The sequence below is a fragment of the Mastigoproctus giganteus genome, chromosome 6 (assembly GCF_048544385.1).
Source record: "Mastigoproctus giganteus isolate SK-2022 chromosome 6, ASM4854438v1, whole genome shotgun sequence".
Lineage (NCBI taxonomy): Eukaryota > Metazoa > Arthropoda > Arachnida > Uropygi > Thelyphonidae > Mastigoproctus > Mastigoproctus giganteus.
The window spans coordinates 174,244,027-174,269,659 of NC_143580.1; the positions used below are offsets into that span (position 1 = coordinate 174,244,027).

The window sequence follows — 25,633 nt, forward strand, 5'->3', positions numbered from 1 at the left end:
CAAGACTGTAGTTGTAGTTCAGACACAGCATAGGTTTGTTAAGGGAAAGTTTTGTCTGACCAATTTGATTGGATACTATGATGTGGTTAGAAAGGAACTGGATGCTAAATATAATTTTGATATCATATACTTGGATTTTTGGAAAGCTCTTGTTGCACATGAAAGACTATTGTACTGTACAAGTTGGAGCAGTATGGCTTAAAGGCACGTTGCTACAATGGATAAAAGCATGGTTGAGTGGGAGAAGACTGAAATGGTAATCAATGGACATTGCTCTTCATGGACTAATTGCTTCTTGATTAGACCAGGGTTCGAGCCCATCACCACAAAATATGGAAAATGCGGAAAGGTCAGGGAATGACCACTGCATATCCCGGAGCAATATGGCCTTAGTTGCTAATGCTCCTAAAACCAAAACAACAACACTCATGGACTAATGTTATTAGTGGAGTTCCCAAGGGGTCAATGTCAGGCTCATTGTTGTTTTCTGCATTTATCAATGATATTGATGAAGGTATATAAAGCTTAATGTACAAGTTTGCAGACGATACGAATGTTGATAGGGTTGTTAATGATAGTAAAGACGGTATGCTGCTGCAACAGGATCTAGAAAAGTTGAGCAGATGGGCTGAGAGATGGCAACTGAATTTTAACATTGATAAATGCAAAGTAAAGTACTGCATATAGGTAGCAGTAACCACAGAGTAACATACCAAATGTGCGGTACTACACTCAAAATTGTGCAGTCAGATACAAAGTTTTCTGATCAGTACAGACAGGCAGCAAGAGTAGCTCATAGGGTATTGTCAATGATATATAGGAATTTTGCTAGCAGGGATATGGAGGTGATTATTCCCTTGTATAAGGCAATGGGTCAGGCCACACCTTGATTATTACATACAGGTCTGGGAGGCCTCATTTTAGGAAAGATGTTGAGCTACTAGAATGAGTACAGAGAAGAGCAACGATAATAGTGAGTGGAACAAAGGTTGCTGTTACCAAGATGTTACCAAGTTCTGCAAATTGCAGCATCTGGAGACTGGGAACCTGCAAGGTGATCTAATTGAGGTGTATAAAGCCTTGAATGGTTTGAGGAAGCTGAATGCTGATGGGATTCTTCCTCTTTCTCAGATTTCACACCTGAGGAGACATAATTCAAATTGAGGAACAACGGTTGTGGTATAGAGGTGCGGAATTATGCCTTTAGCCGGGTAGTTGATTGCTGGAACAAACTTCCATCTGTCATTGTAGTTGGCAGCTTAAATAAATTATAGGCTGAACTAGACAGACTTTTAGAGTGAATGAATAGGTGAAATGGGAATTTTAGACTTTTAGAGTGAATCGGTAGGTGAAACGGGAAATTTAGACTTTTAGAGTGAATCAATGGGTGAAACGGGAATTTTTTTTTTTTTCTTTTTTTAGCTGATGCTATATGAGCTTGCTTTCTTGCATCATATGCCTTTACTAATGCTAATGTAATTACTTACTCTTAAAATCATAATCACTCAGATAATAAGTTCCAAGTACACATAGCCATTTTTCGTATTTCTGCCTTTTAACATTTCAGTTTTAATCCAAAACTGAAATATCATAGATAATATCATACAAAATATCACACATTATGTGCATTAGCATTAGTAGAGGCATTCGATGCAAGAAAGCAAGCTTATGCAGCATCAGCAAAAAAAAAAAAAAAAAAAAAAAACCCGCTCCCATTTCGCCCCTCAGTTTATCCCAAATACCTGTCCAGCTCAGCCTTAAATTTATTTAGGTTATCAACTTCCACAACAAAAGATGGAAGTCTGTTCCACCAATCAACTACCCGCTGATTAAAGGCAAACTTCCGCACAATCTATCCTACAACTATCTTTCCTCAATTTGAATTTATGCCCTCTCAGGTGATTATTCTGAGCAAGAGGAAGAATCCCATCAGCATTGAGCATGGTCAAACCATTCAAGGCTTTATACACCTCAATTAGATCACCTTGCAGCTGCCTAGTCTCCAGACACTGTAATCTGCAAAACCTTTCTTCCTAAGAAAGGTTTTGCAGATTAAGCCTTAAGCCTTTCTTCCTAAGAGCAACCCTTCATTCCATTCACTAATCTTGTTGCCCTTCTTTGTACTCATTCCAACAGCCCTACATCCTTCTTAAAATGAGGCCTCCAGACCTGTATACAGTACTTGAGGTGTGCCTGACCATTGCCTTATACAGGGGGATAATCACCTCCTTATCCCTGCTAGAAAAATTCCTGTATATCATTGACAATATACAATGAGCTACTCTTGCAAACTGTCTGCACTGCTCAGAAAACTTTATATCTGCCTGCAAAAATACCCCCGGGTCCTTTTCATTCTCTACCACTGCCAGTGTTGTACCACAGAGTTGATACATTACTCTGGGGTTACTGCTTCCCATATGTAGTACTTTACATTTGTCAATGTTAAACTTCATTTGCCACCTCTCTGCCCATCTGCTCAACTTTTCTAGATCCTGTTGCAGCAGCGTACTGTCATTAGTGTCCTTAACAACCCTACCAACTTTCGTATCGTCTGCAAACTTGGACATTAAACTTGATATACCATCATCAATATCATTTATCAATACAGAAAACAACAATGAACCCAACATTGAACCCTGAGGAACTCCATTAATAACATTAATCAATGATGAGCAGTGTTCGTTGATTACCACTGTCTGTTTTCTCCCACTCAATCATACCTTTATCCATAGCAGCAATTTGCCTCCAATGCCACACTGCTCCAATTTGTTCAGCAGTCTTCTTGTGCAACAGTATCAAAAGCCTTTCTAAGATTCAAATATATGATATCAAAGTTATTCCCTGCACCCAGTTCCTTTGTGATCACATCACTGTTTCCAATCAAATTGGTCAGACAAGACTTCCCCTTAACAAAACCATGCTGTGTCCGAGCTATAACTGAAGTCTTGCCTAGGTGATCCTACGGTGCTTCTTTAACCAGTGCCTCCATTAATTTGCCTGAAACAGAAGTTAAACTAACAGGTCTATAATTACTTGTGTTGCCTTTGATCCTCCTTTGTGAATTGGGATCACATTTTCATATCTCCAGTCCATGGGTACCTCCCCTGAGTCCAAGGAAGCTCTCATAATTATGGCTAATGGTTTGCTGCCACCTTTAATATAACTGGATGGATCCCATCCACCTCGGGTGCCTTTTTTATGTTTATGTTCAACAATTTCTCCTCCATTTTTCTCTCAATTATTACAAAATCATCTAGCTCACTGCCAGAGTTTAATTCACCTCTGGCATTCTCCTCCCTGAATAACTCCTCATGTGTGAATGTAGATGCAAAATACTCATTTAGTTTGTTAGCCACCTGAGCAGGATCATCAACAGTTGAACCATCAATATCCAGTTGACCAATCTGATTCATCCCTTTCCTTCTAGAGTTTACATATGTAAAGAACTCTTTGATATTTTTCTTTGCATCCTTTGCCAAAGATTTCTCATAATCTGCCTTTGCCTGCCTATCCTCCTTTGTGACTTGGTTACAGACCAGCTTATATCTATCATAGGCTTCCATGTCACCCAGTAATTTATATCTATCCCATGTATTTTTCTTCTCTGCCACATGGCTCATTAGTTCATCTGACATCCATTTAGGCCTAAATCTTGAACAGTATTTCTTAGTTGGTATGTAAAACCTAGTAGCTTCCAAGATTAATTCTTTGAATGCCTCCCATTTTGAATTTGCTGTTGCTAACATCATCAGTTGGTCCCACCGTATAGAATTTAAATACTGTCTCAGATCTCCATAGTCGCCTTTGCGAAAGCAAAAACCCTTCCCTTTACCCCTGATGGTAGTTACCTCTTTGATTAAATCCCACTTCAGCACACTGTGATCACTGCCACCTAGTGGTTCCTTTATCTGCAGATTCTTAATACATGAAGAATCACTACTGATAATCAGATCAAGAGTATTACTCACTCTAGTTTCCTTCCGAACATGCTGATGTCATCCATGATGACATTATGGATAGTCATTTATTATGACCATTTCTTGATTGAAATTTTTGCAAGTATCCGTATAAGGTGTCATTTTGATTGAAAAAATTACCATATATTTCTTCTGTTTCTTCTGGATTGCTGTTGGATAATGTAAAATACAGCAGTTCAATAAAAAAAAGAACTGAACTGAACAGAATTCAGAAAAGTACTATCTCACGAGCTTACAAACCTTTCTGTACTGATGTCATTTGCAAGAGTTAATAAAACTCTTGCTGTTTGCACAGCATACTTGTGCTACCTATGTTTGTGTTGTAATTACCCTGAATAAGTTGTAACTACTGTATTATAAAATCCTCTTCCAAAATAATACTAATATTTACAAAAAATATGTACCGAGATATTTACTTTTGTAGTATATATTTTGTTGCTTTGTGTGCTTCTTTTTTTTTGGAATTTAAAGTCAATATTTAAGTAAAATGAAGTGGAAATTACTACTTCTGTTTGCATTAGAAAACTGCAGCAGAACTTAATTGAACAAATAATGGATGAAAATAATTTTGGGTTTAGTCATTAAAACCATACAGTGGTAATGGCTATAATATGCTGTACTTCCACATCATCTCAGTTAAAACCTCTTTGTAAAATTTAAGAGATTAAATGGAGTAAGTATTATCATACAGTTTATAAATAATTTTACTAGTAATTTTGTGATGATGTGCCATAAAACCTAATAATAATGTTAGAGTATGCTATTTAGTCAATAGGTCCTCCTCAACCTCCACCTAGATCACGAAAGACTGGAGGATGGGCCGAGGATATTCCAAGTTCTGCAAAACGGTAAGGTTTTTTTTATTTAAATATGTTATCTTAGAAGAAAATCTAGAAAAGAGAAAATAGTTTGCATATTGTTTTTAAAAAACAAAGTAAATATGCATTATTTTTCATTTTATCAATAAAAATTTGAATGAACTGTCTTCTTCTTCATGGAATAGCACATTGAGTGACAAGCATTTTCTAAAATGATCAGGCAGTTTTCTTAGTGATCTCATAGTGTGCTTTAAAGTTATATTTATTTCATTACATTTATTGTACTTACTCCTTTTTTCCTTACTTAAGTCTTTCTTTGTTACAAAGAGTCAGTATAGTTTGCAGAAAGGAAAGTAACCTTTCTTTTTCTCTGTTTTTTAAATTAACACAAATAAACCTACTACTTTCGCTGATGCTATCGAGACAATGTTAGGTGGTTCAGAAAAATGATAGCTTAGCGGGATACACATTCTAATAGATTAACTAGAGCTGCAGGCAGATGTGAAAATTATTCTTGCATACTTCTATTGGAACATGCAGCAGCCTGGAATAGCACATTGAGTGACAAGCATTTTCTAAAATGATCAGGCAGTTTTCTTAGTGATCTCATAGTGTGCTTTAAAGTTATATTTATTTCATTACATTTATTGTACTTACTCCTTTTTTCCTTACTTAAGTCTTTCTTTGTTACAAAGAGTCAGTATAGTTTGCAGAAAGGAAAGTAACCTTTCTTTTTCTCTGTTTTTTAAATTAACACAAATAAACCTACTACTTTCGCTGATGCTATCGAGACAATGTTAGGTGGTTCAGAAAAATGATAGCTTAGCGGGATACACATTCTAATAGATTAACTAGAGCTGCAGGCAGATGTGAAAATTATTCTTGCATACTTCTATTGGAACATGCAGCAGCCTGGAAAGCAAGGCGTCAGGGATTTCATGCCCTGCTGTGGGTTATTATGAAACAAGTAAATACATGGGCCATGTTAAATTAATAAGAATAAGAACAGGTGCATGTACACTAATGCTAGCAGCACGGTAAATACATTTGATGAATTTTAACTACTGATTAAGTTATCAAATGCAGACATTGTGTGGATATTGGAAACATGTTGATGCATAAGGGATGCAGAATTTGCATATAATATGTACAGAAAGGGCAGAACAGGAGGAGGAAGAGTTTACACTTTTGGTTAAGAAGCATAATAAATCTAAAGCAGTACCTTCAGTCACCATAAATGGCTAGTGCAATGTTAAGTCAGTTTAATGTGACATAAGCACTGAGAAAACAAAAATAAGAGTAAGAGTGTGTAATAGGCTTAATGACTGTGCTGAGAATATAGCAAACAACTGTACAGAAAAATGGAGTAGGCTAGTAAATCAGAATGTCTTATGGGAGATTTTAATTTTCCAGATATTGACTGGAATGTGTGGGTTGGTCACTCACACACTGGCATGAATTTTGTGGAGTTATTGGATGACTGTTTTCTACAGCTGGATGTTAGAGAGGCAACAAGTGGAAACAATACTCTTGATCTGATTGTCTGCAGTGATTCTTTATGCATTAAGAATCTGCAGGTAAAAGATCCTCTGGATCACCGTACCACTGTGTGCTGATGTGAGATTTACATAAAGACATAACTGCTGTCAAGGGTAAAGGAAAGAGCTTTTGCTTTCATAAGGGTGCTACAGCATCTCAAACAGTTTTCAAATTCTATACATTGGGACCCTCTAATGATGTTATTGTATTTTGCATCTATATTCACACATCAGGAGTTCTTTCGGGAAGGGAATGTCAGAAGCTCATCAAAGTCTAACAGGGAGCTAAATGATTTTGTGATAACTGAAAGGAAAGTGGAAGTGAAATTGTCGAAGCTTAATATAAATAAGGTGCCTAGGGTGCATGGGATTTATCCAGTTATATTAAGAAAAGCAGCAAAGAAAGTAAATGATCTCTTTGCTATAATTATGAGAGCATCTCTGGATTTAATGAAGGTCCCTATGGATTGGAGATGTGTGAATGTATCTCCAATTCACAAAGGGAGATTAAGATGTGACATGAGTAATTACAGACATGTTAGTATAACTTCTCTTGCAAGGAAAATAATCGAGTTACTGATTAAAGAAGTAATGCAGGATCATCTAGATAGGAGTGCAGTTATATTGCAGTCACAGTATGGATTTGTTAATGGGCAAGCTTATCTGACCAGTGTGAGTGTTGTGTCTTGTTGTCTGCTGTGGAACCCCATATGTTTGAGTGTGCTAGATGTTGTTCATGCATTCCCCATATCATATTGCAATGTCACCTGTGGCAGAGTGACCTGCTGATGAACATGTGTAATTCACTGTGCCCTTCACTCACCGTGAGCATCCACATTTCATATTCCTTTATAGTTCTATCAGCAGGAGGTGGTTTGACGTTATTCTTTGTACACCTTAACCTCAGTGGGCCGTGAGAAACCAACAAGATGTACCGTTTCTGATATGGTGGCACTCTACGCACAAGCTCCCACAATCATACCCTTTTGAAACTTCATGACATCTTTGCTACATCCCATAACTTTTAATTTATCATACTAACTTGCATGATCAGATGCAGATTACCTGCTCTAGCATATGAAGCTGTTTGGTTTTTTATTCTGCAAGCTAGGCAGTGTAGTTCATTACAGATGGAGTTGTCATAATTTAGTGATCACTGAGTGTATATGACATAGAAGAAAAACTAGAAAAACTAATATTTCTATTTGAAGCTTTACAAACATATTTTCAATGTAAAAAAAAAAAAATGTTTTTTTGATCAACAATGGATGGAAATGGTGATTTGAATGTTATATGTGAAGAGCATCTTTTTTTGCTTCATTTCTGGTCTAATTGTACAATTAAAATATGACTGAGCTGATCATGCTTTTTCCTTATTCAGAAAATTGGTGCTTGAATTGGAAGTCGGGGAAAAAGTATAGTTCTGGCAGGATCAAAGAAACATTTACATATGATTGAAGCGGCATCTGGCTTAATGTGTAAAGATCTAATTCATTATCATAACATTTGTTAATAAATAATTGTCAGAAAATTGCAAATATTCTTTACTTTTCATACCTGCCTTGAAAGGTGATTTCCACTAGAAGAAATATAGGTAGTTTAGGGTAGTAGAAAGGATAAATGGAGGAAGAGTAAAAGGTAGTTCTGGGATTTTGGTGTTGAACAGTGAATGGCTGTTGAATAGTTGAGATGCATATTGGGACTGATTTAAGAGAGAGAGAGAGAGAGAGAGAGAGAGAGAGAGAGAGAGAGAGAGAGAGAGAGAGAGAGAGAGAGATTGAGTTAGTTGGAATTAGAAATACAGAATTCCATTCAGAAGAACAGTGCTCGTGAAAATATCCTATAAAAAAGATATGCAGCAGAAACTGAATGGCTCTACGATAGAGAATGGAGAGAGTTTTTAAGAGAGGAATCATTAATTAACCTAGCTACCCTCTTTTGGACAAAGACTATGAAGAGCAGAACTAGACAAACATTTGGAGCAAATGGATGGGTGAAATGGGAAGTGTTTTTTTTTTTTTGGCTGATGCTGTATAAGCTTGCTTTCTTGCATCATATGCCTCTACTAATGCTAATGCTAAAAGAGAGAGAGAGATTTGAGGACATCGTCCTGATGTAGGGACAGTGGATTTGAGATTTGTACAGTCAGTAACTATTTAAAAGAAAAGTACTGCTGAGACTGAAAAACAAAACCCATTTTTTTTCATACAGAGCAATATTTGTGATGATTTGTGAAGAGAGATTAATTCCCCAATAATGATATGCAATTTTGTCTCCAAATCTGAGTATTATTCAAGATGTGCAATGGAGGCAGCAGACTTTCTTTTAGTAAGGAGTGAGTTTTAGAAGGATTGATGTTAACCATGTTTTCTTTGCCCCATTGAAGAATTAGTTGGAGATTGGCATTTAAACAATTGTCTGTGGATATTCAAGAAGTTGTAACTTTTTGTGCAGAGCAAGCTTTTCATCCTGGAAGGTAGATTGTAGTGTGCTGTCATTGCAAAATTATGGATAGGATTTCCAATCAGCAGAAGAAGAAGATCATTAATAAAAAAAAAAGAAGAAAAAAGAACTGACCTTGGAGAATAGCAGCATTAGTTAAGAAGTTATGACAGGGTCATCTGCCATCATTTGTAGGGAATAGTTGGAGAGAAAACTGGCTGCCAAGTTAAAAAAAAAACAGAAGGCAAATCATAAGATAGAAGATTGTTTAGAAAGTCCCTTATGGAAAGTACAATAAAAAAATGGAGATGTCTGCAGTAACTGCTGAGTTTCATCTAGCTTTTCCATCAATTTGTCCAAAGATGAATAACATAAGCCAATATACACCGATGAGCCAAAACATTATGACCAGCGAGTCATTATGCAATCAAAGCAACTGCAGTTGAACTATGGCATGTGTGCAGGTTGGGACACAGTATAAAAAACACCAGATACTGAGCTCCGATAATTAGTGTTGCTCTTGTTCTTCAGATGGGAAAGGCAGCGGACTTAAGCGAGTTTGATAAAGGCCAAATTGTAATGGCCAGATGACTGGGTCAGAGCATATCCAAAACGGCACAGTTGGTGGGCCGCTCACGGTCAGCCATGGTTAGTACCTATCAAAAGTGACCCAAGGAGGGAAAACCTAAAAACTGCCGGCGAGGTGTTGGACGACCACGGCTCATTGATATTCAAGGTGAGCGAAGGCTCTTCCGGATGGTACATGGCGACTGTGGCACAACTCGCTGGTAATTGGAATGCTGGTGACAGGAATAATGTGTCACAACACACAGTACATCGAACCCTGCTGAAAATGGGGCTGCGTAGCCGCAGGCCACTCCGAGTGCCTGTGCTAACCACAGTTCACCGGCGACAGTGCCTACAATGGGCATGCGAGCATCAAAACTGGACCTTGAGTGATTGGAAGAAGGTTGTCTGGTCCAATGTTTCCTGTTGTTTACATGTGTGTTGTTTACCTTGAGGAAGTAATGGTGCCTGGATACACCACGGGACGAAAACAAGTTGGTGGCAGTGTCTTTGGGTGATGTTCTGCTGGGATACCCTGGGTGCAGTCATCCATGTGCCAGGTACTCTGACGGTCACGTACCTAAACAGGTGGGTAGTGAGATTTCAACCGTGTGGTCACGTTTCTAAGTGCTCTGATTAATAAGTGATTTTTAGTGCCGTTTAAACATGGATTTACTGTTTGCCAAAGATTTGGACTTGAAGAACTAATGATACTGAATCACCAAGTGATTTTATGTGAAATTCTGGGTGGGTTTAAAGAATTAGTGAGTTTTTAATTCTTCAATATGATAGCGTTATGCCTGTATGTAGTACGTATGTGTAGAGCCAATATGGCCGCCTTCACAATCAACAATATGGCTGCCAGACATGTTGTTCATTTCACGCTTGTGGATTTCAGTTTAAAGTGTTTTTTCTCATCAAAGTATATACAGTGATTCCTCAACTCCAGTGGACTCTCAAGGTGAGAAATCTTTTGTGCTTTGTTGGGAATTTGGATGGCTAGAAGCGTCACTATTTGTATTGTTTGTGTCAGACTGAATGGTCACTATGTGGCTGACATTTTGGATATAGAGAGGCGACCGATATAACGCAGTTGCCACGTTTCTACCTTGCTCTTGACTTGGGAGGTGCAATGTTGTCCAAGGTTACATTGGACAACATTTGTGTCCCAACATTTCCCACTAAACTGTGTGTTTTACCCAAAAAATAATGACTTTTATGTGCCCCCCCTGCCATATTTCATGGTAAAGGCTGAACTTTTCTCTAGTAGATTCTACTGTCTTTTTAATGCCACTATCGTGTTTTCCCCTTTTTCCGTAGCCAGGTGGGAAGGAGCAGCAGTGCGTAGCACATGCTTCTTGATTAGACCGGGGTTCGAGCCCGTCACCACCAAATACGGAGGATGCGGAAAGGTCAGGGTATGACCACCGCATATCCCGGAGCAATATGGCCTTAGTTGCTAATGCTCCTAAAAACCAAAACAAACAACAAACAAACAATGCTCTAAGGCTATTTTTACACCCGTCTATTTCTCCCCCCCCCACATGACTGGGGGATGGCCCAATAACTTAAAGCCTCGTAACTCGCCTTCTTTTTGTGCTATGCATTTGTGGCTGACTTCATTTTCCACAACACTTACAGTGCTTCTTGATAGTAGAGAGGAAATCCCGATAAACCGATGACTCTCGGTTATCCAGAAATAGTGATATGGAAAGGAACATAGACAAAAGCAGAGACCCTCTTAGGGAAACCCAAGGTGACGAATGCACTATCATCACAGACCAACAGAACGAAGGGATGGATCCCTGTTCCAGGAGCCCCCAAGCAGGCAAGAAGAAAAACAAAAAAGGCTTGATACCAAAATTTGAAAGAGAAACCCTTTCCCAGATGGAGATAAGGGAAACGTAGGAAAACCTCACAGTGACTGCAACAAAGGAGACTAGCGATGACAGGACACAGGAAACCTCCCTGGAACTTACCTTACCCAAGGGTACAATATATGAGAAATCCCTGCTCCTAAGGACTGCTCTAGAATCCCTCTTTAAAGAGCAAACAAACAGAGTCACCACTGCACTAAGGGCTCAAATAATAACATTGTGGAACAAACGCGCACTCCTTGTCGAAGCCTACCTCAAGAGTGAAAGGGCCAATGCTAAACTGCAAGCCTACGCTGAATGTGGGGCAAAACAAATGCCACAGCATTCGCCCACATACTCCCAAGCACTGAGGAATACCATGGCAAACACAGATCAAAATGGGTAAGAGCGTTTTCCTCTTCCCACCAAGAGGAAAACGCTCCTGCCACAGCTAAATCTGGTGGTGCTACGACTAATAGCCCCAGACGAAAGTCAAACTGCTGAAGAACTAAAGAAGTAAGTCATCACCAAACTCCAAGACGAGCTTAAAAACACATGAATAAGAGCGGTCAGGAAGACCAGGAATGTTGGAGTCCTGATCGAGACTGAAACAAGAGAAGAGGCGGAAAAAATAATACAAAATGCCAGGATACCTGACTTAGAACTGTTTGCTACTGCCCCGAAAAGGAAAGAACTGGCTATAGTGATCTATGACCTGGAAAAAGATGTAACTCGAGACAAAATCGTAGAAGAGATATATATACCAACGGAACCTGGTGCACACCCTACCAGACCAAGACCCTGAAACATTGCTCACTCCCAAATACAGTACGACATCAAGAAACCCATCCAGAGTAAACTGAATATTAGACCTCGCCCCGGTGGCTTGGCAGGCTCTTGCCAGACAGCCTAGGATCTTTATCAATTGGAGCAGTCACCGCTTTCAGGAATGGGTGGTGATCCCCAAATGTTTTAGGTGTTGCAAGTTTGGGCACACCACCCACACTTGCACATACACCGAACCGACCTGCGGCCACTGCGTCCTTAGCTACCTAAGGACATTCCTTTGCCAATTGCCCAAACAAAACTGAAGAGCCAACCTGCAGCAACTGTAAAAGTCTCAAAATGGATGCCAAACACAGACTATGGGGACACACACAATAGAGCATACAACAATACCCAGGTCACCTTTCTGCAAATTAATGCACAGAGAGCCAGAGCTGTGGCTGATCAGGTCAGAATGAAAGCGGATGAGGAGAATATTGACATCCTCGTCTTACAAGAGTCATATACTGCTTTCAAGGCAGTCAGAGGATACCCCCTGAACTATAAAATTATTCAAACAGAAGATGACACCCCATGGGCTGCAATAGTGGTCAGGAACCCAGACATAACTGCAACAGGGATCACGCATCTCTGCACAGCTTGGGCGGTCTGTGCCCACATACTCACCACCCTGGGCTCCTACTACATCGTTGCTTTATACTGCCGTCCTGGGGGAGATATCACCTTTGCGGTCAGGTACCTCCAAACAGTCCTGGACACACTGCCAGGAACACGAATTATTATAGGTACTGATGCAAACTGCAGGTCGCCAGTTTGGCACAGCCACACAGCAGACTGGCGGGAACCAGAAAAGGGAAAAGGTTGGAGGAATTCCTCCCTGGCAAACTACCCCATCATGGTCCTGAATCAGCCTAACAACCTCCCGACCTTTTGTAACACCATGGGGGAGACAAACATAGATATGACAATGGCTACCAGAAATACAGCAAGTAATATTAACGGATGGACAGTGCATGATGCATGGACCACCTCAGACCATTAAGCTATCACCTTCCACCTCAACTGCACAGTTAACCAACCTCCTCTCACAAGGCAGATTCATCAAAGATTCTCCATCCGGAAGGCCAACTGGAAGACCTTCACGACAACACTGACTGCTGAACAACAGAAACATCGCAAAGAACTACTGACCAAACAGGACTCCAACATATTACAAAAAAGAATCACAGCATTGATCACATGAGCTAGCGAAGTGGCAATACCTAAGAGAAATCCAGTCCCTGGCACGGTACCCTGGAAGGCTTTCCAAAGAGCAAGAAGAACCTGGCCGGCCGTGGAAGTAGAAGCCATTAGGCAAAATTACAGGACCTCAAGAAACACATATACGGCCCAGATACGAAGAGCCAAACAGGAATGCTGAGAGCACTTCATTCAGACCACCAGAAACGGCGACCCTTGGGGACTTGTGCACAAATAACAAACATCCTAAACACAGTCTTCTGCCCTGCAGTCCCACTGACAACCCAGGAGCAGAAGCATCAGTGCCAACAAAACGATGCCTATCAGACCCAGGAAGCAGAACCATACTTCACTGAAGTGGAACTCACTGATAAAGTCAAACAAATGCCCAGGACTGGACCTGCTTGAACCAGAAATGATTAAAAAAGTGGTCAAGATCGCACCTGACCTGCTCCTCAATCTCTATAACAACTGCCTTCAAACAGGAACCTTCCCAACAGATTGGAAGAAGGCTAACGTAAAATTAATCTTAAAGAACTCTTCCAAACCTCCAGACCTTCCAGACTCATACAGGCCTATTGCCCTTCTCATTGTAATAAGCAAACTACTAGAATGCCTTCTATACTCCTGACTCTTGAAGCATTATGACAGGGCTGGGCTTTCCTCCACGAACCAGTTTGGTTTCAGATGGGGGTCCTCAGCAGTGGATGCACTTCAGCACCTACTGGATAAAGTGGCCACATGCAACAAAAAATACTTCTTCATGATCTCTGTGGACTTCGCCAGGGCATTCGACTCCCTTTTGGTGGCCGAGCGTTCTGGCGAGGTTCACGTCCACTAGTGTTCCAGGAAACCTCTACAATCTCATCCAAAGCTACCTCTCAGACAGAGAAATCACAGTGAAAGTCCCCTTCCAGACACTGATTAGGTACATTTACAGAGGCTGCCCGCAGTGGGGGGGGGCTCGGTCCTGGGTCCCCTACTGTGAAACATTGTACTGGACGGCTTCCTTACCCAGAATATGGCGAGGTCAAAACTCAGGCTTTCGCTGATGACCTCATCATTACCGTTACGGCAAATTCACGAGCAGAACTGGAAAGCATGGCCAACACTTCCGTGGACAAACTGCAGCAATGGACTCGACACAATCAGCTGCACAACTCCCCAGCAAAGACCAACTCAGTGTTGCTCAAAGGCATCTTACAAATTCGACGGCCTCACAAATAAAGATAAACAATACAACCATTAAATTCTCTGCACAGATCAAATATTTGGACATGATCCTAGACATCAAACTAACCTTCAGGGAGCATAGAAAATACATCTGCAAAAAAATCAGATCCTACTCAGCCATGATTGCGACAGTCACCCAAAAGGATTGGAGCCTCGCCCGGCGCACGCTCCATCTTTTCTACAAGGCTGTGTATATCCCCATCATAACGTATGCCACAGGAGTGTGGTTCCAAAAGGCCACACTTGCTTCCAACAAGCAACTAATAGACTCCACCCAAAGAACCATACTATGTCCATCACCCGTGCGTGCATTACTGTCAGTACCCACGTTCTCCAAGTCATTGCAGGAGTACTCCCACTGGACCTGGAAATAGTCAGACGAGGACTTCTATACCACCATACCAAGGGCATCTCAAAAACCTGCATGGACTTGACAACAGACCTGGATGTTAATCAGAAAACAGAGAAGAAGAAGAGAGTGAACGTGCAGTTAATACAGATGTGGCAGGAGAGATGGCAAAACTCCAGTACTGGGGACGTCACGAGAAAATTCATACATAATGTGACTCGGGTATACCCCATGTCACCCAACTGGTTTTCCTCTGGCTTAAAATCAACCTATCTATTCACAGGCCATGGAGCCATTAATGCAAAGTTATCACTCCTTGGGATCTAAAATGACCCCACCTGTGTTTGCAGAGGATTAGAGAGCTGGCAGCACCTCATGTGTGACTGCCAGCTCTATGACGACCTACGCAACACCCTAATCACCAAGAGGCCTTGAACAACACCTCCTGGATACCAAAGATGAGTACCTAGCATTCACTGATTTTGTCCAGAAATTTTTTGCAAGACGGAGAGCCAACTACGCCATTGCCCACAACTGACAACACTCCCATGATAAAGTCAATCCTAACTAAAGTAACTGGATCAGGATAAACCTAAGCCCCAAGGCACTGTTTAAAAATATGGACAGAAACCAACTAGAAAAGCCTGGAACTAATCAGGTGAAATGAAAAGGAAACCCCAGTGTCCTATTACAGACGAGACCCCGACTAAAAACAAACCAAACTGGACCATAGATACATCCACTGTGACAGTGAAGGAGGAGGAACAAGAAGTGAACTTGATAATGAACACCCACGAGGTACACGACTAGTCGCCTACAACCACAAGCAGAACCTGAGGACATCCACGTAGTTGGAATAAAGGGATCCTTGCTCCTATTCCAGGACAAATACCGGACCGACGACTCGTTTGGAGTTGATGTGAGCGACATGCAGCCCAGCTGCCGACACCACATGGCGATCTGAGCCAGGCAGCCTAGCCTGACTCTCTTTAAATCCTGGGATGGGAGGGGCCCCTACCCCTTGTTTCCTTCTGGTGAGGCATGTGCATGCCCCACTGATCTACTGGGGTCGCCTACTCTATTGTCCCCATACTTCTGCCTTATTCCCCCCATCTATATTCTCCTTCCCTTCTATCTTTACACAAGCGTATGGTATGCCCCCACACCAAAACCTTAAACAACTCCAAATTAACTACGCCCACTTTCGGCCTTTTTACATCTAAGCGATATTTTCCCATGCAATTGAAGCATATATGTACATATTACACACTCATATATATTTTATATGTGCGTATGTATATGTGTTTTTTTTTTTTTTTTTTTTTTTTTTATGAAAACCCCAAACACGAAAGGTATCAAAACCTATAGTACTTAGTACCGTGCATGGGGGGAGGGGGATGCCGGAAACTTTGCTCTAGAGACTAAACATGGGTTCACCACTTCAAGCCTCCAATAAGCAAAGTGGTGGTATTTCACCGGTTGATGAAAGTCATATATTTTTATATATATATAAATTTTTTTTTTCTTTTTTTTTTTTTTTTTTTTTTTTTAGGTCCTAGGTCACTCTGAAGAAGCTCTGTTGGCGGTGATCATTAATTACTCTACCAATCTTTACATCATCTACAAATTTAGACATCATGCCCTCTATGCCTTCATCATGGAAAATCATGGAGGCAATGATCAAGGGTGGAATTCAGGATCATTTGGATCGAATTGAAATTCTCAAGGATACTCAGCATGGTTTTGTAAAGGGAAAATCATGTTTAACAAATCTGGTTCGCTATTTTGAAAGGGTCACTCACGAGCTGGATTTAGGGAATAATTTCGACATTGTTTATTTAGATTTCAGCAAAGCTTTTGACTCAGTCCCACATGAGCTGTTGCTTTATAAGCTAGAACAGGTTGGAATTCTGGGAAAATCCTTAGATGGATAGCAGAATGGCTTCAGGGCAGGAGGCAGAGGATTGTGATAAATGGCTATTCCTCAGATTGGGTTGATGTAAGAAGTGGGGTTCCCCAAGGATCAGTATTAGGACCACTGTTGTTTTTAAATTTCATAAACGACATCGATGAAGGGATAGAGGGCGTGATGTCTAAATTTGCAGATAATGTTAAAATTGGTAGAGTAGTTAATGATCACTGTCAAGCTGAGCTTCTTCAGAGAGACCTAGATAGACTTCAGGAATGGTCAGAAAAATGGCAGCTGTGCTTTAATCCAACAAAGTGTAAGGTATTACACCTGGGAAACAGTAATCCCAAAAAAACTTATTCACTTGGTGGAGTTCAACTAAACCCAGTACTGGAGGAAAGGGACTTGGGTGTTACGATACGGTCAGACATGAAATTCTCTGAGCATTGTAAACAGGTTGCAAGGAAGGCCCATGGTGTCCTATCGATGATCTATCGAACTTTTGAAAGTAGAGATAGGGACGTGATAATCCCATTATATAAGGCTTACGTTAGACCACACTTGGAATACTGTGTTCAAGTATGGAGACCGCACCTAAAGAAAGACATCGAGCTTCTTGAAAGGGTGCAAAGAAGGGTAACTCGCCTGGTGAGATCGGCAAAAGGGCGTCCTTATGAAGAAAGACTTCATGTGGGTTGCAGAGTTTGGAAACTAGACACCTTAGAGGAGACTTGATTGAGGTGTTTAAGGCTGTGAGAGGCATCAGTAAAATGAATGAGGACAAAATTTTCAAGATTATAAATGATGCTAGAACTAGGGGACATAAATTCAAGTTACGGGGGGAAATGTTTAGATTGGACTGCAGGAAATTTTATTTTAGCCAGCGAGTTATAAATTACTGGAATAAGTTGCCTTCATGGGTGGTAGGGGCCGACAGTTTGGGGAAATTCAAAGGTCATCTGGATAGTACTTTCGGGTAAGGGAAGCGCATAGGATGATAGGATTAATTTCCTTTTTATTTAATTTTTAATTTCATTTTATTATTTTTATTTATTTATTAATTATTATTATTTATTTATTTAATTTATGTTTTTATCATTGTTTTGTTCGGATTTTGTTTTTTTTTTTTTTTGGCTGGTGCAGCATAAGCCATAGGCTTTCTTGCACCATGTGGCCGTTACTAATACTAATACAAATATGGAGGATGCGGAAAGATCGGGGAATGACCACCGCATATCCCTGGAGCAATATGGCCTTAGTTGCTAATGCTTCTAAAAACCAAATAACAACAACAACAGCTTACCCTGTGGTGTGGCTTGAAAATCTTGGGAGAAAAGTTAATCTGCCAAGGGCTAAAAGGAGCAAATGTGGATCACAATGTATATCCACCTTTATAGCTGATAAGCTCTTAGCCAGAGATTGAAATCCAAAAGGTTTAAAACAATTTCCTCAATAGCAAATTTTCATGAACATGAGACAATAACAAATTGTCTCACTTTCAGACCAACTGCTCAATAAATTATCTCTATTCCTCATCCCTCATCCAGAAACTACTGGAAAATATTGCTGTTGTTGTTTGGTTTTTAGGAGCATTAGCAACTAAGGCCATATTGCTCCGGGATATGCGGTGGTCATTTCCTGACCTTTCCGCATCCTCCGTATTTGGTGGTGACGGGCTCGAACCCCGGTCTAATCAAGAAACATGTGCTACGCACTGCTGCTCCTTCCCACCTGGCTACGGAGGCGCCGGAAAATATTGCAGAATCTCCTAAGATAGCTAAGAGACTGCAGTCAAGGGACCTACTTTTACAAACTGTAAACTACAGGCATTTGGAGAAGCTCCTATAAAAAACAATGTACAAATTTTGCTGGGATGCCAGTAAAGTATCTTTCCTTACAAGTCACTACATCTAGGAGTTTGCAAGGAAACTATATTCAGGAACAAAATGTTATTGCAGTTAAAAGAATTATGATAAAAAAAAAAGACAAACTTACAACTACCAGGAATATCATTTTTGTGTTTAATACCCCAAACTTACTCACATTGGTAAAAGCGGGTTATTTACTTTGCCACCATCATTCCTACATTCCCAATCCCTTGAGATGTTATAAGTATGGTAAGCCAAAAGTATGGTCACTTTCAAATGACATGCAGAGGAAACCTAGTTTGCCACAACTTGTGGATCCTCTAATCACATTCAAAGTGATTGTTTGGCAACAGAAATGACCTGCATCAACTGAAAAGGCAACCATCCTGAAAAGGCAACCATCCTAAGACGTGACAGATGGAAAACTTATAAAAAAAAATTGTGAAATATAAGGTTAAAAACGAAGTAAGTTATTAAGAAGCAAGGAAGCTAATTTATCCCAGTATACCCAAACCTACCTATGCCAGTATTGCGCAGAAACAACAGACAGTGTCCACCCAAACTGATGTTACGGTCCCCTCAAATGTATTACCAACTGGGCTCAGGCTGTCCTATTTCAGTAACAGTCCACTGTCCCTTAGCACTTGGACCAGGCAAGTAATACTCCTCTTACAATACCAACAACATCTCCTTCCCCTCCAGCAACTGTTACTATATCACATAGTCCAAGTTTCAATTCATCCATGGTGATACTGATTACTCATCCAACTGGGAAGATCTGATTCTAGAAATATATATATGGAAGAAGATATGGACACTGGTTGGCATTTCTTTCCAAAAGGAGACAAACCAAATGTTTGTGTGAAACTTGATTTACAGGTTTAGGCTGAAATTGTTTTGTTTCATAAATCACAATTATTTTGTTGTATTTTTATTCATATTTCGATGTATATTTGCATGTTTGGTTCCTTAGCTTTTGAGCACTAGCATATATTTGTCTGGTACCAATATATATATATTATATAAAATCTGGCCAAACTTATTTGTGTGTTAAGTGTGTGCAGCCATAATTAATTAGGTTTAAGTCTGTATGCTGCGACAAAAATTGCTTGGCAATTTGTGAACTATGATGGCCAAATTTGGTTGCCCTTAACTCACTATATATACTGCATAATTAAAATGCTGTGTATTATGGGAACCTATCCCATCCCTACCCTTTTCCTAATGCTGAGATTCTTAAGACCTCAACATTTGCTCAAATGCAAATGATAAAGTCTGAAAACCTCATTGTTTGCATTTTGCAGACATTTTCAGAATGTGCTGCTATTAATGATTATGTCCATTATACTAATTTCATGTTTGCTATTTTTTTTACAAAAAATTTCAATTGCAGTATTTAATAGATTTTTATTTGACATTTTTAATGATATATGTGTGTCTGGTGTTAAATAGCAAAAAAAAAAATTTTTTTTTTCTTTTTTTCTTTTAATATTGGTATTAGTAAATATAGTCATTTTTATTTTTCTGAAACTCAATGATCACAGGGTGTAACAATTTCAAATTATGGTATTAACTTTAATAGTATATTTTGAATTTTAGCTCAGAATGATTAAATAGTAGAATAAAAGAATGCCTGCTGTGTTATGTGTTTGAAAATAAATTTAATTTGTTCATCATTAACTGCATGGTTGTGTTTAAGTACATCTTGAAATGTTTAAAGATGAATACTAAATATCATACCCTGTGTCAGATTAACTTTTTGTTTAGCAGTTGGATAAGAAGGACTGCACGGAGTAGCACAACTATAGCAGCACAGTGAGTGAGAATTATGTTTCTTAAATATAATTTCTAATGTTTGTATAACATTTTATTTTATAGCTTTCATAATTGCACAGAATTTTTCATTTCAATTTATTTGCAAAGTTTTATTTTGCATGTTGTTGCATGCTAGATTTTTTTTTAATTTTTAACTACACATTTTTCACTAATTTAGATTATGCTACACAGCTCTCTTCCTTAGGACATTAGAAACTTAACATGGATGTCATTTCTCACTTCAGAAGAAATGATGATATAAGATTTAGATGTGAATTAACAGATTATTAATTACATCTAAATTTTATTGGAAATATTTTACTATATAGGTGAGTAGTGAGGGGATAAGTAAAGTTAGCTTATGATTCACTTCTCTCTGATATCAGTAATTATATGCATAGGTTATTCAAGCTTGGTTTCAGAAAATTAATAAAAATGATTGTTATTAAGAGGATAAGAATCTATTTATAGAATGTTAAGGAAATGTATGCTTGTTCCTTAATGTACTATGTGAACTCATATCTGAGATTTGATTTTAAGTTTTGAATAACTTGATAAATTCATGGGCGACTTTTTATTCCAAAACTTAAATGCTTAAGAATCGCAGCTGTCTTAACACAGTAACCCCCACCCCTCATTATTCTTCAGAGGATATGTTTGTGGAAATTCTATGAATATTAAAGTCCAAGCTTAATGGATAAAGGATTAGGTGGAATCTTTCTTACAAAAATCAAGATTCATAATATTTAATGAGTTAACATGTAATATATGTAATAACCATGTTTATTATAAAAAAATGTATAAGTATAAATATTCTAAATATGTTTTATATGATGAATAAATAAAAAATAAAATGCAAAAAAAATATTACCCTCACTGGGGATGATGACATTGTAAAGATAATGATGTTACTTGTGATACAGGAAAATGGATTAGAGATGTGTGGCCCTTCTATATATATATATATATATATATATATATATATTACGTATATATATATATATATATTACGTATATATATATATATATATATATATATTGTCTTTTAGATGTCACAGACATTCTCTCAGATATGCCGGGCAAGCTGTACTGGCTACCTGGGAGTCTAAAACACTGATGGAAGTGATATTCGGGTGACATTCAAGTCAAGTAGACCCAATTTCGGCGAAGTCTGGACGGTCTGTGACAGCCAAATCCTTTGCTTGCACCTTCACGATGGTGGGACTGTTAGTAATCCTGGGATAAACCTCCATTCACAAGCACATGTGGGTGACCATCTAGATATGAACCAACGTAAGCAGGGGTCGAGGTGTGGCGCCCACACCACATGGAGGAATGCTGCCTCTCTGTGTTACCAGGCAATACTAGGTGGAAGATGACTCTCATCAACCAGTGCAATACCACCACTTTGCTTATTGGAGGCTTGAAGTGGTGGAACCCATGTTTAGTCTCCAGAGCTAAGTTCCAGTCAACCCTTCCCCATCTCTTCCATCATGCAGTATGACTGATGACTTTTGAGGTTATGATGGACATCATGGCAAGATCCAATCTTCCTTACATTTCAAGGGTGCAGCTCTAAAATGGCGTTCGCAGGCCGGCCGCTAGTCAGTACACCAGACCGAACCTATTGGTAACTCTCTAGGAAGCTTCTGGATCAGCTAGTGTATAATCTTGTTACCTCTACTCTGCCAGATAGTGACTGGAGGGAGTCCGAGTAGTATATATGGGGGAGCATTGTCGAGGCCACGTTATGTCAAGGATCTGGGTATATTCTTACCACGTGTACGCCATATCCAAAAATTTCATTACTTCATACAGCATGTCCCACCCACTTTTTCTTACTATTGAATACACCATTAATTGTCAAACTAATAGAGTAAGCTTATCTGCGAAAAGATCTAAACCTCCCAAACACTTCCTAATTCATTTCACAAATATACATGGTCTTAATTCTCATCTCAACAATGTCAATTTTCCACTTGCAGTCTGCCAAACCCAATGTGCTTTTTCTGATAGAATCGCAGTTATCGGTTGATTCAACTACTGCTCATCTCAGTCGCCCAAATTATTCGCTTTATGATTCCTTTTGCCTCAAAGGTGGTACTTGTGCATATGTATGTTCCGATATTCCCTGTCAGAGACTTGGTAATTTGGAATCAACTCTCTTCGATCTTCTCTGGCTTAAAATCTCTCTACCTCATTGTGTCAAATTCATCTGTTGGCTCTACCGTTCTCCCAACTCCCTTAATCACTTGGAGCTCTTTGACTTCTTCGCTTTGCAACTTGACTTTCTCCAGTCCAACTTTCCTAACAGTGAGATAATTTTCCTTGGTGATTTTAATATCACAACTCCAGCTGGATTCTGCTTTCTAGTCATAACGACCCAGCTGGTCGAGTTGCTGAGGCTTTTGCAATTACTAATGACCTTGCACAGATTGTTCATTTACCTACAATAATACCAGACAGTCCTAACCATACAGCCAACATGCTTGATCTTTTTATCACAAACAACCCTTCTAAGTACACAGTCGAAGTGAGAGGTCCTTTAGGCACCTCAGATCACAACTTGGCGATTGTCTCCTCTCCAATAGAGCCTTTATCTCATGGCTATTCCCAACCTCGTAGGTGCCTCCATAGCCAGGTGGGAAGGAGAAGCAGCAGTGCGTAGCACACGCTTCTTGATTAGACCTGGGTTCGAGCCCGTCACCACCAAATACGGAGGATGCAGAAAGGTCAGGGAATGACCACCGCATATAAATAAATAAATTTTCTGTTTATACTCCGGCACGACAACCAAGTCAGTAGAGTTTACAATAAATCGTCAATACAAATATTTATCGTATTCAGTAGTCACGGGCTTGAACCCCGGTCCACTCAAGGAACGCGTGCTATGCACTCTCGCTCCTGACTAAAAACCAAATAACAACAACCAACCTCGTATTATTTGGCATTACAAGAATGCAAAATGGGATGACCTGCGAGTTTTCTTTTCTTCTTTTCCGTGGTCGGATTACTGTTTCAAAACTTCTGATGTCAGCGTTTGCTCAGATCGTGTCAGTGAAATTATTCTTGCAGGAATGGAATCCTTTATCCCACCCTCCACTTTAAAATCTTGTCCTTTATCTAAACGTTGGTTTTCCAATAAATGTGCTAAGGCTGTTCAAGAGAAGAATGTCTCATATCGTAATTGGCTTGTTTCCAATTCTTCAGTTTCATTTTCTGCCTACACCAAAGCTTGCAACAATTGTAAAGCAGTTATTAATCAGTCCAAAGTAGATATTTTCTTTTTACTGTGAAATTTGACATTTCATAAATATTATTATTATTATCATTAGCCCTATGGTGCAAGGAAGCCAGAGGCTTTTGCTGCACCAGCCAAAAAAAAAAAAAAAAAATGTCTGAGTTACGAGACAGACGGACAGAGAGAGAAAGAGAGAGAGAGAGAGAGAGAGAGAGAGAGAACAAATAAAAGAAGTCTGAAGTCGAAGGGAATCACCAAGAAAGAGAAGAATGATGATATCCAGCTCAGGACCCTGGTTGTGACAAGCCCATACAACAGATGTGAGCCACTGGGGTTAAATATATGTTCATGTTTTATAAATAGCGATTAAGTTTATATTTAAATAACACCTTTGTTTTCTTAAGATGTTATGGTAAAGTATGCTCTTTACCACCTTCAAAGTTTATTTGATTCTAATCAAAATTTGAACGTTATGAACTCTCATGAACAATAACATAACTTATGGCATTATTTTGTAAAATTCATTATGTTGAACACCTCTTCATGTCTTGGACTGATTGGACGTTAACTGTTTGGCTGGATATTTATTAACTTTAATTTCCCTTTTTTTTTAATATGTAATAATTTCTTTTGTATATTTGTATAATTTTGTATATTTTTTATCTGTATAATTTTGTATATTTTGTATCTGTATAATTTTGTAAATTTTCTGTATAGTTTCTTTTGTTGCAAACAGTTTGTATAACTATTTGTTTAAGGTTTTATAATTTTCTGTATAATTCCTTTTCTTTAAAACAGTTGAGTGGTGCCTTTGCTTAACAAAGATTATCTAACTCTAATCAAAATTTCCTTCAAATTGAATTTCTGATTTAACCTGAAATGGTTTCTTTCATGTTTTCTTTTGTTTTTCTACCTACAGGCATATCCTGTATTATTACCACAGAGAAACACAATGGAGTTGAACTGATATTCCAGGTGTCTCCATTCATCAGACACATGCTATTCATCAGACACACACACACACATACTGTATACAAACGTTTGAGAGACTGTCTTTTTATATTCTTTATATCCCTAATACATCCCATGTAGTTACTTGTGGCAGTATGCTTCCCCCAAGAACTTTCTAAAATTTTTGACTTATTTAGTTTGAACAGATAGTTGATTAGTTCTAGCAATTTCTGAACAACTCTCCAGTAATTCCTAAGAACTCCTACAATAGGGTTCTCTATTACTTTCCAAATTACTGTATGTTATTCTTTCCCCAAGAACTTTCTAAAATTTTTGATTTATTTAGTTTGAGCAGATAGTTGATTAGTTCTAGCAGCAACCCAAAGGTCACGGGTTCGAATCCCGCCTCAAGCTTGGATCAGAGTAAATGCAAAAACTTTGGGAAGTGCATTATGGCCACAGAAGCCGATGTGCCAACAACTAACAAAAAAGTTCTAGCAATTTCTGAACAACACTCTGGTAATTCCTAAGAACTCCTACAACAGGTTCTCTATTACTTTCCAAGTTACTGTATGTTAATGTCTGAGGTAGTACTAGAACCTTGGTCCTAGCCATTAATCTGAATCTTTCTGGTGATTGCTCAAATTCTAGTTAGCAGATATATGTTATTCCATACTCACCAGATGTTAGCCCCTGGGATTATATATATCAGTTAAGGCTAATAAATTAATATTTATTTATTTATTAATAATTTAAGCTATTAATTTTGAAATACATATGTTTTAAATGTAAAGTTGTGTTTCAGAAACCTGGCACCAGTGATGTCAGGGTGTCATATAGAATTTTTAATCCTGCAGTTGTGGCATTCCTAATTGTTTCAAACATGGTGGCTCTATTCCTGACAGGTGTAAATTTCTTTTTAATTTCTGGATAAACTTTTTTTTTCTTTTTTTGAATTTTACTTGGAATATGCCAATATTTCATGTTTTCTTAATGGATTGCAATGCTTACTGTATGCATTTTTTTTAGTTTTTAATAAAAAAA

At 38.9% G+C, this 25,633-nt stretch overlaps 1 protein-coding gene across 5 annotated transcripts in view; it reads left to right on the plus strand.

The window, feature by feature from the left end:
• The window catches only part of IFT43 (intraflagellar transport 43), a 221,402-nt gene that overhangs the window by 53,528 nt on the left and 142,241 nt on the right, over window positions 1-25,633 (plus strand). For 3 of the 5 annotated variants that reach the window (XM_090375508.1, XM_090375506.1, XM_090375507.1), the window contains exons 4-5: window positions 4,746-4,825; window positions 20,350-20,397. In XM_090375508.1, coding sequence (XP_090231634.1) covers window positions 4,746-4,825; window positions 20,350-20,397 — 128 coding nt within the window. The remainder of the gene's footprint in view (window positions 1-4,745; window positions 4,826-20,349; window positions 20,398-25,633) is intronic. The other 2 variants (XM_090375509.1, XM_090375510.1) reach the window with 2 other exon arrangements.